The sequence below is a fragment of the Rosa rugosa genome, chromosome 1, assembly GCF_958449725.1.
Source record: "Rosa rugosa chromosome 1, drRosRugo1.1, whole genome shotgun sequence".
NCBI lineage: Eukaryota > Viridiplantae > Streptophyta > Magnoliopsida > Rosales > Rosaceae > Rosa > Rosa rugosa.
In genome coordinates, this window is record NC_084820.1 from 68,439,609 (window position 1) to 68,453,479 (window position 13,871).

The window sequence follows — 13,871 nt, forward strand, 5'->3', positions numbered from 1 at the left end:
GAAAATGAATCTTATTTCTACAAAACCAACCTCAAAAACAAAAAATTGACACAAACAAAAATTTAGAAGACCCAACCAATCTCGACTACAAAAAGAGAGATCACGAATGAGGGTGGAAATTCCCCGCCAATCAATTATTCACCGATTAATTATAGAATAATTAGTACTATATGATAGATTTATTATGTTCTCTCGATTCAAGTGTTCGAAAAAAATATTGTAGATAAAGATTTACAAAATGAATTGCATGCGTGATTGTCGTCATTAATTAGAGAGCTTCTAGACAAATAGTAGAAAACAACAATACTGAAAATTAAAAGTTCAGTAAGGGGTAGTCTGTCTTCGGTGATTCAAGAGTTTGGACATAAAAGATATCAAACCAACGAAAATGATAGACTGATTTTCATCAATCTTCTTCGGGCTTTGCTCTAATTCAAGCCGGCTAATTAATGGCCCTATTGGTTCCCATACCTTGAATTCAATACCAATTTTTCTACCAAAGACGGTGTCACATTAAGCATGTCGGTTTATGAAAAAATGTATAAGCAAAAAATTAAATGATTCTTCTTTTGAATCAAGAATTGTCACCGCTCTCAATTTACTTTTACATCTATTACCGTGAAACAAATGGTGTAGCTGATAGACTAGCTCATCTTGCTAGTTGGGGTGCACTTGATGATGTTTGGTTAGATGGGACGCCTGTTATTATTCAGGATGTTCTCTACGAGGATTATTGTAGTTGTTTCTCTATAGCACGGGGTTCAGATTTTACGCCCCCCCCGTTGCAAAATTTTAATATTAATATAATAAATGGAACTAGGCGTGGGGCTCAACATCCCAGTTAGGCTGGGTTCCAAACCCCTTTTCAAAAAAAAAAAAAAAAAATTGTCACCGCCCTCAATTTACTTTTACATCTATTACAATGAACAATGTAATAAGTAATTTTAAATGCTACTATAATTGGTTTTATCCTTGCCCAAGTAATAGAGTTAAAGATGATTTATAACCATTAAAAGCCATACCTAATACCTCCAATGCACTCTCTAGCTATTCAATTCTTTTCCAAGACTTTTAACCTTTCAATGTGAATACTGAATAAATCTGGGGGGATTTCCAATAAATCTGGCTCTACAGTGTACTCATGCATAATGACTTAGGACCACGTACATCTAGACCTCAGTAAAACGTATTGTTTTATTCACCAATCTGTTTAGATAACGGAGCTTGTGAATATTGTTTCATTTGTTCAAATCTATTCATAAAACGCTCAATCTCATTTAGTTTGGACCCGGCCTGCTCTAGCTAGATGAAGCTTAGGCGCGCAGATGCAAGAATGGCAGATCGATCCACCTCTCTGTTGTATGTGAATGTTTATTTGGTCTAATACGCAGAGTACTGCAAATTTCCATGTGCTGTTTAATACGCAGAAGAATCATCAATGCCTTCTTCTTCCTATTTTTCTGATCAAACACTCTTTGTGCTATTTGATATTTCTGTGTGATTCTGCGGGTGGTAGACTAATTTAGTTCTATATGCATATATGGGTTTTTCACATATATATTGTATCAACAATATGATATCAGTACAGAAATTCTACATGCATTGCATGTTTTTTTTAAGTCTGCAGCCTTTTGCACAATTCCCAGTATATCTGATCAAATGGTAAGACACTAAGATAGTAATATACAAGAGTATCCTACATCATAATTTCATAACTAACATTTTATATATCTACCAAAATAATTGATGCAAATTCAGTTGATGAGATTGGTAGTTAGCATCAACTGATCAACTCATACTTGTAAGTTGTGAGTTAAGCACTTCTGATGAAATTAGCACACTAAATTCTGATATGTGTAACCTATTGTGAAGTTTTCATTTTTTTTTTGTCAATTTTTGAAGATTAAATTTAAAAGTTAAAATGTATGTGTAAACGGATCGCGTACGAGTAATTAACTGGTTATCACAATGAACACATTAAATTACTCGTAAAAATTTTAATAGCTAAATTTATCTTTATTTATAAGCGAGACGACGGCCGACTGACTTTGTTTTTTATTACTATTTTCATTCCTAACCCATATCTAGGAGTGTTGGTTGCCTTTCTTTGATCGATGTTCATCCATTGCACTGCGTGGACTGTGAAGTATAAATGTCCATACTGATCATAAGTAGAGGAGAGACCATGTGCCCCTTGATGTGTATATGTTGAGCCACCAGTTTGATTGTATGAAAACTTGAAAACCAGTTCTAACCGCACACGTATGTCAGAAACAATAAATTGAAGGGTAGAGGTGGCTTAGGGTGTTTGAAGATGGGGAGGGACTTTCAACTAATTTCAACTAGTATACATTGAACTTGATAAGTATCTAGTTGGTATATATTGTGGTCATCTATCATTTGGTGTATCAGAGTGGATTGATGATTGAACCGAGTGAATTCGATCTCCAATCAACAAAACAAGTTAAGACTTATAGCTATAGCCTATAGGTATGGGGCTCTGTAATCTAATCTTGTGGATGGTTCGAGAAAGAAGATGGATGGAAGAAGAACTAGAACTCTTGAAGTGTTTTGACTGTGTTTCCTTATTCGGAGTTTAGCAGGCAGCAGCCCATTTTGTGAGCCCAATATGAAAGCTGGAAAAAAGAGGGGACATGATATGGGTCATCTTGGTATGCGGGAAAACTAGTTCACTTTGCACTCTGGGCTGCATGACTTCAATCCATATTAGTCAATTTATTCTTTTGTCTTATTTTATTAGAGTAGTAGGAGGACTTACCCTCTCGAAAATCAAGAAGAGTGTTTCTATTGAGATTTCCAAATCTGCTCATTTGACCTCACTCTATTATCAATTATTAAATGATATATATAACCTACTATAAAATTACTATTAAGGACAATAAATTATACCAAAAAAATATTATATTTAATTTATGTAGACTTTCTAATTCAATAATATTAGATTATATTCTTTATTATTTTCCTTATCTATTTTCATTGGGTTTTTGTCCATTTAGGGCAACTCCAACCATGGGATTCATTTGGGGGTGCTATTCTCATTTTAGCACCCCCTTGTTGCACTATTCATATAGGACTCAATTCTCATCTCCAACCATGGGGGGTGCTATTTTCACTATTCTTGACTAAAATATAATATGAGTATAGTTTTGATGAATATTATATTAAAAATATGTTAATTTAATTAAATAAGGTAAAAAAAATAATTTAACATTTTATCATAATATTTAAAAACTATGATAATTTATTTAATGAATTTAAAAAAAGTTTTAATATTTTTTTTTTGTGTCGGCATATACGACAAAAGTGTCGGCACATACGACAAAAAATCTAACTATTTAGAAGATATTTTGATGTTTTGTGTCGGCATATATGCCAAACAGCCGAATTTCGATGTGATATCAGCGCCACGTGTCAATCTCTAATTGGCTGTCCAAATTACGGTCGAGTCTTTGTCCGCCACGTGTCATATCTTATCTAATGAAATGAACTTAATCCGTCCATAAATATGGGGTCATTATCATCCTCATCTCTCACAAATTCACAAACACTTCTCATATCCAAATCACACAAATCTTTCTTTATTTTCCGTTTTGATTTTGTCAAACCATTTCTGCAATGAATCGTTTGACGAAATGGTTGCAGAAAGATCAAGAAGAGGCCGTCACGAGAAACCGTCGACGAAACTTGATGATGTCTGCCGCTGCCTTGCAAATCCAAACTCTGGAATATGAGGATTCACAATGGGGTGGTTCTTCAGAAGGTCGTACCTATAAGGCCAGGGATCGAGAGCTGATGGATCTTCGACTCAAAGCTCAATACTTCACGGATCCGTGCAGGTATGAACCAAACATTTTTCGCAGGCGATATAGAATGCAACCTTGGGTCTTTGACAAGATGATGCGCGACGTGGCCAACTACGACCCATATTTTGTTCAAACAAGAGATGCTTGTGGGAGACTCAGCTTATCCACTGAACAAAAGCTGACATGCGCCATGAGAATGCTCGCGTATGGCATCACAGCTGATTTCTGCGATGATTACCTAGATATTGCGAAGTCCACTGCCATTGAGATTTTTGAGCACTTCACAAAAGCAATCTGGAATGTGTACCATGAGACGTACCTCCGCCGACCAACACCGGCAGATTTGCGACGGCTGCTTGACAAAGCTGCAGAACGGGGATTCCCGGGGATGATCGGTAGTCTTGATTGTATGCATTGGCAATGGAAAAATTGTCCCACCGGATGGGCAGGGCAGTATACTGGCTACAAGGGGAAGTCCACAATCATCTTAGAGGCGGTGGCCTCCTACGATACTTGGATTTGACATGCCTTCTTCGGACTTCCAGGTTCCCTGAATGATATTAACGTCCTTGGATGTTCACCGTTGTTCAATGACGTATGCACCGGTGAAACCCCTGAAGTGAACTACCAGGTACATAATAGGCATTATCGTCAATGTTATTACCTAGTTGATGGCATATACCCTAAGTGGGGATCCTTTGTACAAGCAATCCGAAACCCGAGGTCGCCGCAGACACAACATTTCACAAGGATGCAGGAAGCATACAGAAAAGATGTGGAGAGAGCATTTGGTATTCTCCAAGCTCGTTGGGCAATCATAAGAGGACCAGCACGTGGGTGGAGTAAGGAGAACCTTCAATACATCATGATGACGTGCATTATCTTGCACAATATGATTATTGAAGATGAGCATGATAAAGATGCAGCGCAGCCATTTGATCCGGATGATATCCCAACCAGACCAAGGAAAGCAGAGATATATAAGAGACCAGTAATGGACACCGATGTTGATCGCAATCCGCAACAACTAAATCAATTCTTGCGTCGTTATAGGGAGGTTAGATGTCCAGTGATGAATAAAAACCTCCAAGAAGATCTAGTCGATCACCTATGGACCATGAAGTTACAAGCTGATCAGAACCACCAGTGAGCATTTTTGTTTTGTTTTGTGCTTTCAATAAGTGGCCATGTTGTCATGATAAGTGGTCATGGCCTACTTTGGTTGTATTGTTGTGTGGTATGCTTTTACTTTGTGTTGTGTGCTTTTTATTTGTGGTTTGCTTTTACTTTCCGTTGTGTGCTTTTTATTTGCGTGGTTTGCTTTATCAAGAAAATAAAAGTTCAATGCTTTTTTACGAAGATGATATACTCAACATAATAATTTTTATTATCATAAATTAAAACACAAACCATTCAAAGCAACTAACAATATTAATTACATCCAAGATGTCTCGCCAAGTGGATCATAAGTGGTCAATCCAGTGTTGTCTCCTTCAGGGGGTGTAGGATATTGAGATTGTTCCGGGATGCTTGAAGTTTCGGCCTCCTTATCAATTATTTGTTGTTGCTTCCTCTCCCAATAACTACTCCTCTTTCTTGGGGTGAAAATTGATGGATCCACCTGCATCGTGCGAGCATCCTCAGCGCGTTGCTCAATTAGTTGACCTTCCTCAAACTGTCTTTGCCTTTGTTGGTACTCGCGTTCGGTTTGTTCATAACATTTCTGCATTTGAACTCGTAGGCCATCCGCATCCTGCTTATTGCTTTTTTTCTTAGCTAGCTTCTGAGCTTTCTGTCCTTGAGGACGTGCCTTTCTTGATGAGGGCAGCTCATCCTCAGTAGTGGGTGGTTCATCGCTATCCAAGTTGACATGATTAGGACTAAAGTGGGTGTTTTCCATTGATGGCGTTTTCCCAAACTTTTCCGTATTTTTCAAGTATTGCCAACAATGCTCAAACACAAAATCGCAACCTTCCGAGTCGTAGTACGTTGATTTAACATTCATGAGCTACATTTAATATTAAGTAAATAAAATATTTAAAAAAAAAACTCTTCTTATAAATCGATCAATAAACTATATAACAACATTTTACTTTTAACAAATACAATAGAAGGGCAATAGACGTCTATTGCCCCCCAATAGAAGTCTATCAGCCATGTATTGCCCCCTGATAGACGTCTATTGCCCCCCAATAGACGTCTATTACTCCCTAATAGAACTTTGGGTCGCCGGAATGGGAACTAATCTTCCTAAGATTAGACAAATAAAACTGTAATTAAGTAAAAAAAAATGAAAATATTACATTAATTCAAAACGTCTATTGCCCCCCAATAGACGTCTATTGCCTCCAAATATGGATATTAATACTCGATTTCTTTTTTGTCCTAGGTAACAAATATGAATATTAATCAAATCTACAATATTTAATCCAAAGGATAGTCATGTAATCTCTACAACTCATATCAAATTATGTCTGTTCGTGGGCTATTGGATGGACAAGAAAGGAGGGAAAATAATATTATGGCAAGGTCTGTGTCACATGGATGACTCAAAGTGACCAAGTTTTTGACATGTATTTGATTCATGTGGTTACCATGGCGACCTCTTTTGTATTAATTATAATGCACCGCTGCACACCTAATGATGAAGATGATCAAATCCAAAAAAAAATAAAAAGTCACGAACAGAAGCAACAAAATGCATTAAATTTGACATTTTAATAGCAATAGAAACCTCAAAGACTCTGCCTCTGGCCCCCTACAGCAAAAGCTTCACAAAAAACTAAGTTTCTAAAGCCTCCCTATTTCGTAAGCAACAAAAACAAAATCAAAAATGGCTTCCAAAAACCCACCGACCCAGTCAGTCAAAGGTGCTTAATTCTCTCCTCCTCCATCTCTCAATGACTCTTTATCACACATACAGACCCATTTTGCTTTTTGGACTAGAGTTTCTGATACGAAATTGTATAATTTGAAAGGAAATAATACCAAGGACTCAAGGAGCAGCGAATCGGCAGTGGTGGGTGCCATCTTCAACTTCAGGTAAGCATTTCAACCATTTTACTGGGGTTACAATCTCCTTATGTCCGGAAAGGTTGCGCCGGAGATTGGGCTTCTCACTAAGCTCGATCGTGAACCTCACAATTACCGCCGGCCTACCTTGCACAATCGATGGCGCCGCCTCGATTGGATCTGCACCTTCGCCGACGTAACACCTCCGTGCAGAGGACATGAGGCGCGAGGTGGCGATAATGAAGGATCTGCCTTAGAATTCGAGAATTACCGGCCATGTGGCCGGGAAACTTTCTCCGGCGAAGAGGAGAGAGAGAGAGAGAGAGGGGAGAGAGTGGATTAATGATGTAATTTATTTATTAGGTTGAGGTCAGAATGATCATTTTACTTTAAATTGGGTTAGTGGGAATAAAAATTTATTGTTGGGGTAAGTGGGATAACTTTGGCTTATTTTGGGGCTTTTAGTCAAGGACCCATTTTCATTTTTCAATTTCAGTACATACTCATTAAAATTTTCATATATATATATATATATATATATTCAATGAGAATTAAAAATATGAGTAAGATCATGAGACAAAAAAATGTATGATATATATGTTTTTTTTTTTTAAGGAATGACGACAAGCTATATTAAGTGAAACTGAGGAGTACATGGAGCGATGCACAAAACATCGAAAGAAAGCAATAAAACATAACGAGATGCACAGACGCATCTATAATAAAGAAAAAATAATAAAGCATAACTAGATGCACAATCGCATCGAGAAGGAAAGGTAACCAGGTAACCATGTGACTTGATGCCGACTGGCATCGCTGCACTGCATATGTCACTAGAGCAGTGTAAATGTAATAGTAACCGTAACCAGGATTGTAACCATAGCTTGGGAGATACACCTCAAGAGAGCAAGGTGAGGCTCCCGAGAGGACGAAGGCGACCAAGGGTGTCAAAAACTCGGACGTTAGCAATCGAACTCTCAAGAACAAGAACCATGAAACCATGATATATATGTTAAACACATATTGGTGAGGGAAAACAAAAAAAATCTTATTATGATTTATAATAAATCCTATTATTATTTATGACCTAAATCTAACTCTATCCATTATATTTAGAAAAGAAAAAAAAAAAAAAAAAAAAAAAAAAGCTAGCTAGCTAGCAATAAAAAAACAAAAAAAAATTTTAATAATTAATCATGAAGTACAAAAAATAAAGAAATTTTTGCACAGCTAAAATAGAAAAAAAAATTAAAAAAGAATAGTTCATATTATTTTCTTATTGATTAGAAATTAATTCTTGAAACTCAATACCTTGTGTTTGGTTTTTTTTTTTTATTGGAAAAGAGATTTATGCATGTTGTTTGATTAAGAAATGTATATGTAGTTAAGATTTATAGAGTAATTAAATCATTGAAATGACTAAGTTTTTTATTTTAAAGATAATAATTTGTTTGCAAATTATATGAGCGAGCTTATTTGAGGAACTTTAGTGAGGTTTAGTGAGTAAATTTAGTATTTGAAAATTTGATAAGAGGTGCAAAAAGCATAGAGATTAAGTGAGTAAATTTGGAGGTTCCAATAGCAAAACTCAAACAAGAAATATTGGAGAGGAATCAAATTTTTGATCTATAATGCTAATCCAATTCTCAATCCCCCCTTGAACTAACCACAAGGGCTAATCCTAACCAATCTCCCTTTGGGGTAGCCATAAAGGCTATAAAATGAATCTTAATTGACGTAGGCCTTGATTGTGATTTCTTTTGGAGAAAAATTCAGTCACCGTCCCCAAACTATACTGCCAAGGCCAATTTGATATCCGAACTCTCAAAAGTATCAATGTGATACCCAAAGACATATTTTGACATCAAAGTGATGCTTCCGTCCAAAATTTGTGACGGTTCCGTTAAAAAAGTGACGTGGCAAGCACATGAAGACCAAAAACAAAGAAAAAGACCAATGTACCCTTTTCTTTTGTTAATTCATTTTTTTACTTTTTCTTTTTCCTTCTTCTTCATCTTCTTCTTCTTCTTCTTCTCTGATGATCTGGGAACTTTCCCAGAAAACTTGACATCATCATCATCATCATCAGGAGAGTCGATGATGCTTAAGCCTACTTTACTACTACCCCAGCTCCTCTTATGCCCATGAAGAGGTGGACTTGGGGACCTAAAGGGGCTGCCTAGATTCGAAAACACCCTAAAATCTAGAGGCGAAGTTGGGCTCCTAACTGAATCAAAATTTGTTAAATCTATAGGACTCAACCCCACAAACAGACCAGGGACAATGAAAAAAAAAATTGCTTTTCAGATTCGGTCCAAGAACATTAGACCGGAAATGTGACTCAGACTGAGCATTAGAAATTGGCATATGCCCCATTTGGTGTTGATCTTGATCCTTTTGAGTTGACTTGGTCCTCTTCCTCAGCATTATCTCAAAATCCCCAATTAAGCACCAAAAAGCCCTCTTTTTCTGTATCAAAACCAACGAAGTTCAAATCAATACAAGAACTAATCAAAAATCAATAGCTTATAGTCATCCAGAACATCACAATCCCTGAGCTACATTGTACAAAACAAATACAACACAACACGATTAAACCTCTCACATACATAACACTTTTTCCTTTATAGCATCAACCAAATTCCAAAAATCCTTCACAAAACCAATATATTATACCACTTGAAGCTCAATCTCTCACCTTCACATGAGAAAACCCAATCCGGAAACCTCCTTGCAATCTTTGAGCAAATGTCTTCTTCCCCAATTTCCTCATCCTCTCCAGCCAAAACTTGTCGCTCACCGCCGACGTCATTATCATCATGGCCACGGCGGTCATCGAAATTGAGAGGGCTCAGGAAAGGTAGATCGAGAAGGCGAACGAGAGCGGTCTGACGACGGCGGGTGTGGGCCCGGATCAGGTCGGCGATGGGCGAAGTGATTGGGGAGTCGAATGAAGTGTTGGGCCCAATGAGCTCGGAGTTTTGTGGTGGTTCGGTGTCGGAGTTGAGGTGGGGAGGTTGTCGTCGGAGTAAGCGTCGGAGGGGTAGATGAATTCCCAGAGAGAGTCTTGATCGGAGTCTTCGAATTGCAAGAATTTGAAATCTTCGAAGCTGCTGACGGAACTTGCCATGGTTGATTTTGGTTTCCGATTTGAGAATGAAATTTTGGGGCTTATTCAGTTTAATTTTGAGAGAGAGAGTTGAAATTTTGGGGATTCTTGTTCTTCTGTTTTTGTTCTTCCTGGGTTCTTGTTCTTCGGTTTAAGTTGAAGATGAAAAGCATACATTTTTTTTTAATATTTATATATACAACAAAATTGGTGTAAAAGTACGACTTTGCCCTTAAAAATCTGTCACACGTATGACACGTGATCATTTTTAACGGAACCGTCACAAATTTTGGACGGAAGCATCACGTTGATGTCAAAATATATCTTTGGGTATCAGTCTAGGGCTGTCAATTCCGACCCGACTCGAAACCCGCACGAAATAAAGCAGGTTGAACCCGCACGATTAAAAAGCGGGTCGGCGGTGGGTCAACCCGCCATGACTCATTTAATAAATGGGTCGGCCACGGGTCAACCCGCCAACACGAAGTGAACCCGTATAACCCAATTGTGCTATGTTTCTTCTTGAAATTTTGGACGTTCGGAGTATTTTATCATAGGATTAGACAATTTGAAATATTTCGCTTTTTAATTATTGGATTTAATTATTTATGAATTATATATAATTATTTATATTCTTCGTCTTGTGGAGTTTTTAGTGAATTTAATCAATTTAGGCATTTTTTTAGTTAAATGGGTCCCATTGTTAACGCTTAAATGGGTCATTTTGTCTAACAAGACACGACCTATTTATTAAATGGGTTAAGCGGGTTGGAAACGGGTAACCCGTTTAATAAATGAGTTGGTTTTGGGTTTAAATTTTTGACACGATTATTAAATGGGTTGGGTTTGAGTTTATATTTTGCGACACGACAAATACCTTGACCCGACACGAACCCAACCTGACACGACCCATTGACAGCCGTAGGTATCACATTGATACTTTTGAGAGTTCGGGTATCAAATTGACCTTGGCAGCATAGTTTGGGGACGGTGACTGAATTTTTCTCTTTCTTTTGTATTGATGTACACAAGAAAGTGAACTATCATCTTTTTTGATTGGGGAAGGACTAAACTACACTGCCCGTGTCGTGCAAGGATTATTCTCCTCGTCCAAAACCCTAGTCGGCGGCAGGTTTTCCAACTGACAGATCGCCCTCGTCCGGTGGCGGCCCTGGCATAGGCTCACCTACGCCGCTCGGTCTGCTGCCAGACGGGGATTGATGCTAACATTCCAGGGGATCTAGAGGGGTGTTGCTTGGAGTTCTTGCAGGCTGGTTTTTGGTTTTTCAGATTTCCATTACAAAATCTCCGGGATGCGAGGCCATGCGGTGCAGGATCGATGGTCCTCCTTTGAAGCTCCTGGGTCGACGGCGATGCATGGGGACAAGGATCGAAGGGTACTAGATCGGTGCAGGTTCGGGGCGATGCGGGTTGTGGCGGCTGGTTCGTGGGTTTTAGTTGTGGCGTTTTGGTGCGTGGCAGCAAGGATCCTGGTGGAGCAGTCGTGGCGGTGACGTGGGTCGGCGGAACTGCAACTACAGTGTTGGTTCAACGTCTGCTGGAGGTGGAGGCTGGGTCTGGGCCAAGCCAGACCTAATGGGCTTAGGCGGGCATTCTCTTGATGTTGCTCTGGACTGGATATGTTTGGGCTAGGTTTTTGCCCTAGGCACAATCCCTATGTTTTTAGTTTTGTCTAATTACAATAAATTCCTTGTATTAGGAACACTCTATGTCTTTCTAGCGTCTCTGGCGTAGTACCGAAGGAGAATATCCGGTATTTTTTCGCTTTTGAGTGTATAATGAGTAGGACTATATGTATGTACCACTTGTGGGTACTACCACTAGCTTCTTGTCTGTCTCTGAATGAACAGCGGAAGAGTATGTAATGACCTATTCTGACTTTAAATGAATATATTGGCGCCCGGCTTGGGTGAATTAAAAAAAAAAAAAAAATGTACACAAGGAAGTCATATATATATATATTGGATTTTGTAGGCATTAGATTGGACAATATCCAATCTCATACAATATCCAACATACAATATCCAATCTCATACATATGCGATATAAATAGATTGGATATTGTAGGCATTTGATAAGCCCACCAAGTATGGCACGCTCCTTTTTCCGGCAAGAGACTCTTTTTCTGCCCCCTCGAGTACCTGGAGAGAGGTACAAACCACATGGGCCTCGGTCTAAACGTTGTTGGTGCCGAAGAAAACCTTACTCCATTACGTGAACAACTAGAACTAGACCGGTCCAAAAAAAGATGGGCCCAGTCCAATCCTCATTTCATTAATTTGTCATCAATCTTCAATTTTTTTTTTTTAATTAAATAGAGGAAATATGAAAAAGAAAATTGTAATCAACTGAGCATTTCATGTGTCCATTGGAAGGGAGATGAGGGTAATTGTTAAGAATACGAATTTCACATAGAAAAACATGAAGCCATCGATGAGAAATATGAGTGATATTGATCATCGAGAAGCTTGAGTCGGAATATATATTACGAAGATCTTGCACTCATATTAGCTCAAGGCTTACCACTCACGACTAGGACTACCAAGAATAAAGAACTAAACGATCCCAATGGCGTAGTAATGCCGTGTGTATATATTTAGAGATTGATAGAGATAGATTAGTGATCGATCTAGAAGGTTGAGCATTATTGTTTCGACTTGGTCTTGGGGGTGGCTTCTCCTTCATGGCTTTGTTTTCTCTCTTCTAGAAAGGTTAAGCACTGGGGCAGTGTCGGGGTCCTCTTCTCTCTTCTAGCCTAATATTCTCCTGCGTCTCCATCTCATGCTGACAGTGGAGAATATATAAAAGGAATTTTCTGCCATGGGAAGGTAAGAAAATACGACCCCTTAAGAAACCTCCAATAATATTCTAGGCTTCTAGCTTCATTCTTTGACTCGTGTATGTCATGCCCTTTCTGATTAAGTTAATCGAGGCTGTAACACACTAATACCTGTGGCATGAGTGTGACACCTTAGCCATAGTACATAGCCCACACGTTTTTGAATATTGAGAGTGTGAGTGCGGCTATACACATTTTGCAATTTCGTCCTGCATGTTTCATATTTGATACGGTTCCATTTAGCTTGTAACCCAAGTCTGCTCGGATATTGATTATGTTTTCGATTTCTCGAGGAGTTGCAGAATATTGATACTTTTTGGTACACCGACACAGTTGCGGATCGATTATGGTATCCCAATTTTTGTATGCAATTCCTATTTGTGTGTGTTTATCGAGTTAACATCTAAATATCAAGACAATTCATCAAATGCACCGTCTTCTCACATTCTCACTTCTCAACACGTTTTGTTGATCCGCTCAAGACTCTGAGTAAACCTTTTCTTCACCCTTTTTACAGGTGTAACCGTGTAACCATTAATTGGGCTAATTACGAAGTTTCCTGATACATGCATGTAATTCATTTGTATTTAAGGTGCATGCACACAATTAACGAGCATATATGGTAACTCGATTGTGTAAACGACGATTTTCTTTCATTACCAAAAAGAATTACTCAAGAGTCAAGAGTCCAACCACGTGGTGTGGTGTGTTGGTCGAACGGCCTAGTCTGGAACTCCCAGGTCTAGCGTTCGAATCTCAGCTCCATCCCGTGGCCAGCAGATTTGAGGGATCCTTTGGATTCATGCGTCTGCGGTGCAGTGGATTAGTCTGGCTTTGCCTGGCTTTCGCCGCAATGTCGGTGCAGGTGTCCTAGCGCTGAGATACCACTGCATGGGTGTGTGAGTTACTAAACGCTAACTACCTGATCAAAAAAAAAAAATCAAGAGTCCAAGCAATCTACATTTCAAGTAAATATGCCAGTTAGCACCCACCCAAAGTCTCTCTCTCTCTCTCTCTTCCAGAACACGTAGAAAAATTTGAGATATTTTCTCATCGTCCCATACAT

At 38.6% G+C, this 13,871-nt stretch overlaps 1 protein-coding gene across 1 annotated transcript; it reads left to right on the forward strand.

The window, feature by feature from the left end:
- Positions 1 to 3,711: 3,711 nt before the first annotated feature.
- On the forward strand, positions 3,712 to 4,974 carry LOC133733816 (uncharacterized). Its single transcript, XM_062161459.1, has 2 exons — positions 3,712 to 4,231; positions 4,370 to 4,974. Exons 1-2 carry the CDS (start codon positions 3,712 to 3,714, stop codon positions 4,972 to 4,974), a joined length of 1,125 nt encoding a protein of 374 aa, XP_062017443.1.
- The last annotated feature ends 8,897 nt before the right edge of the window (positions 4,975 to 13,871 follow it).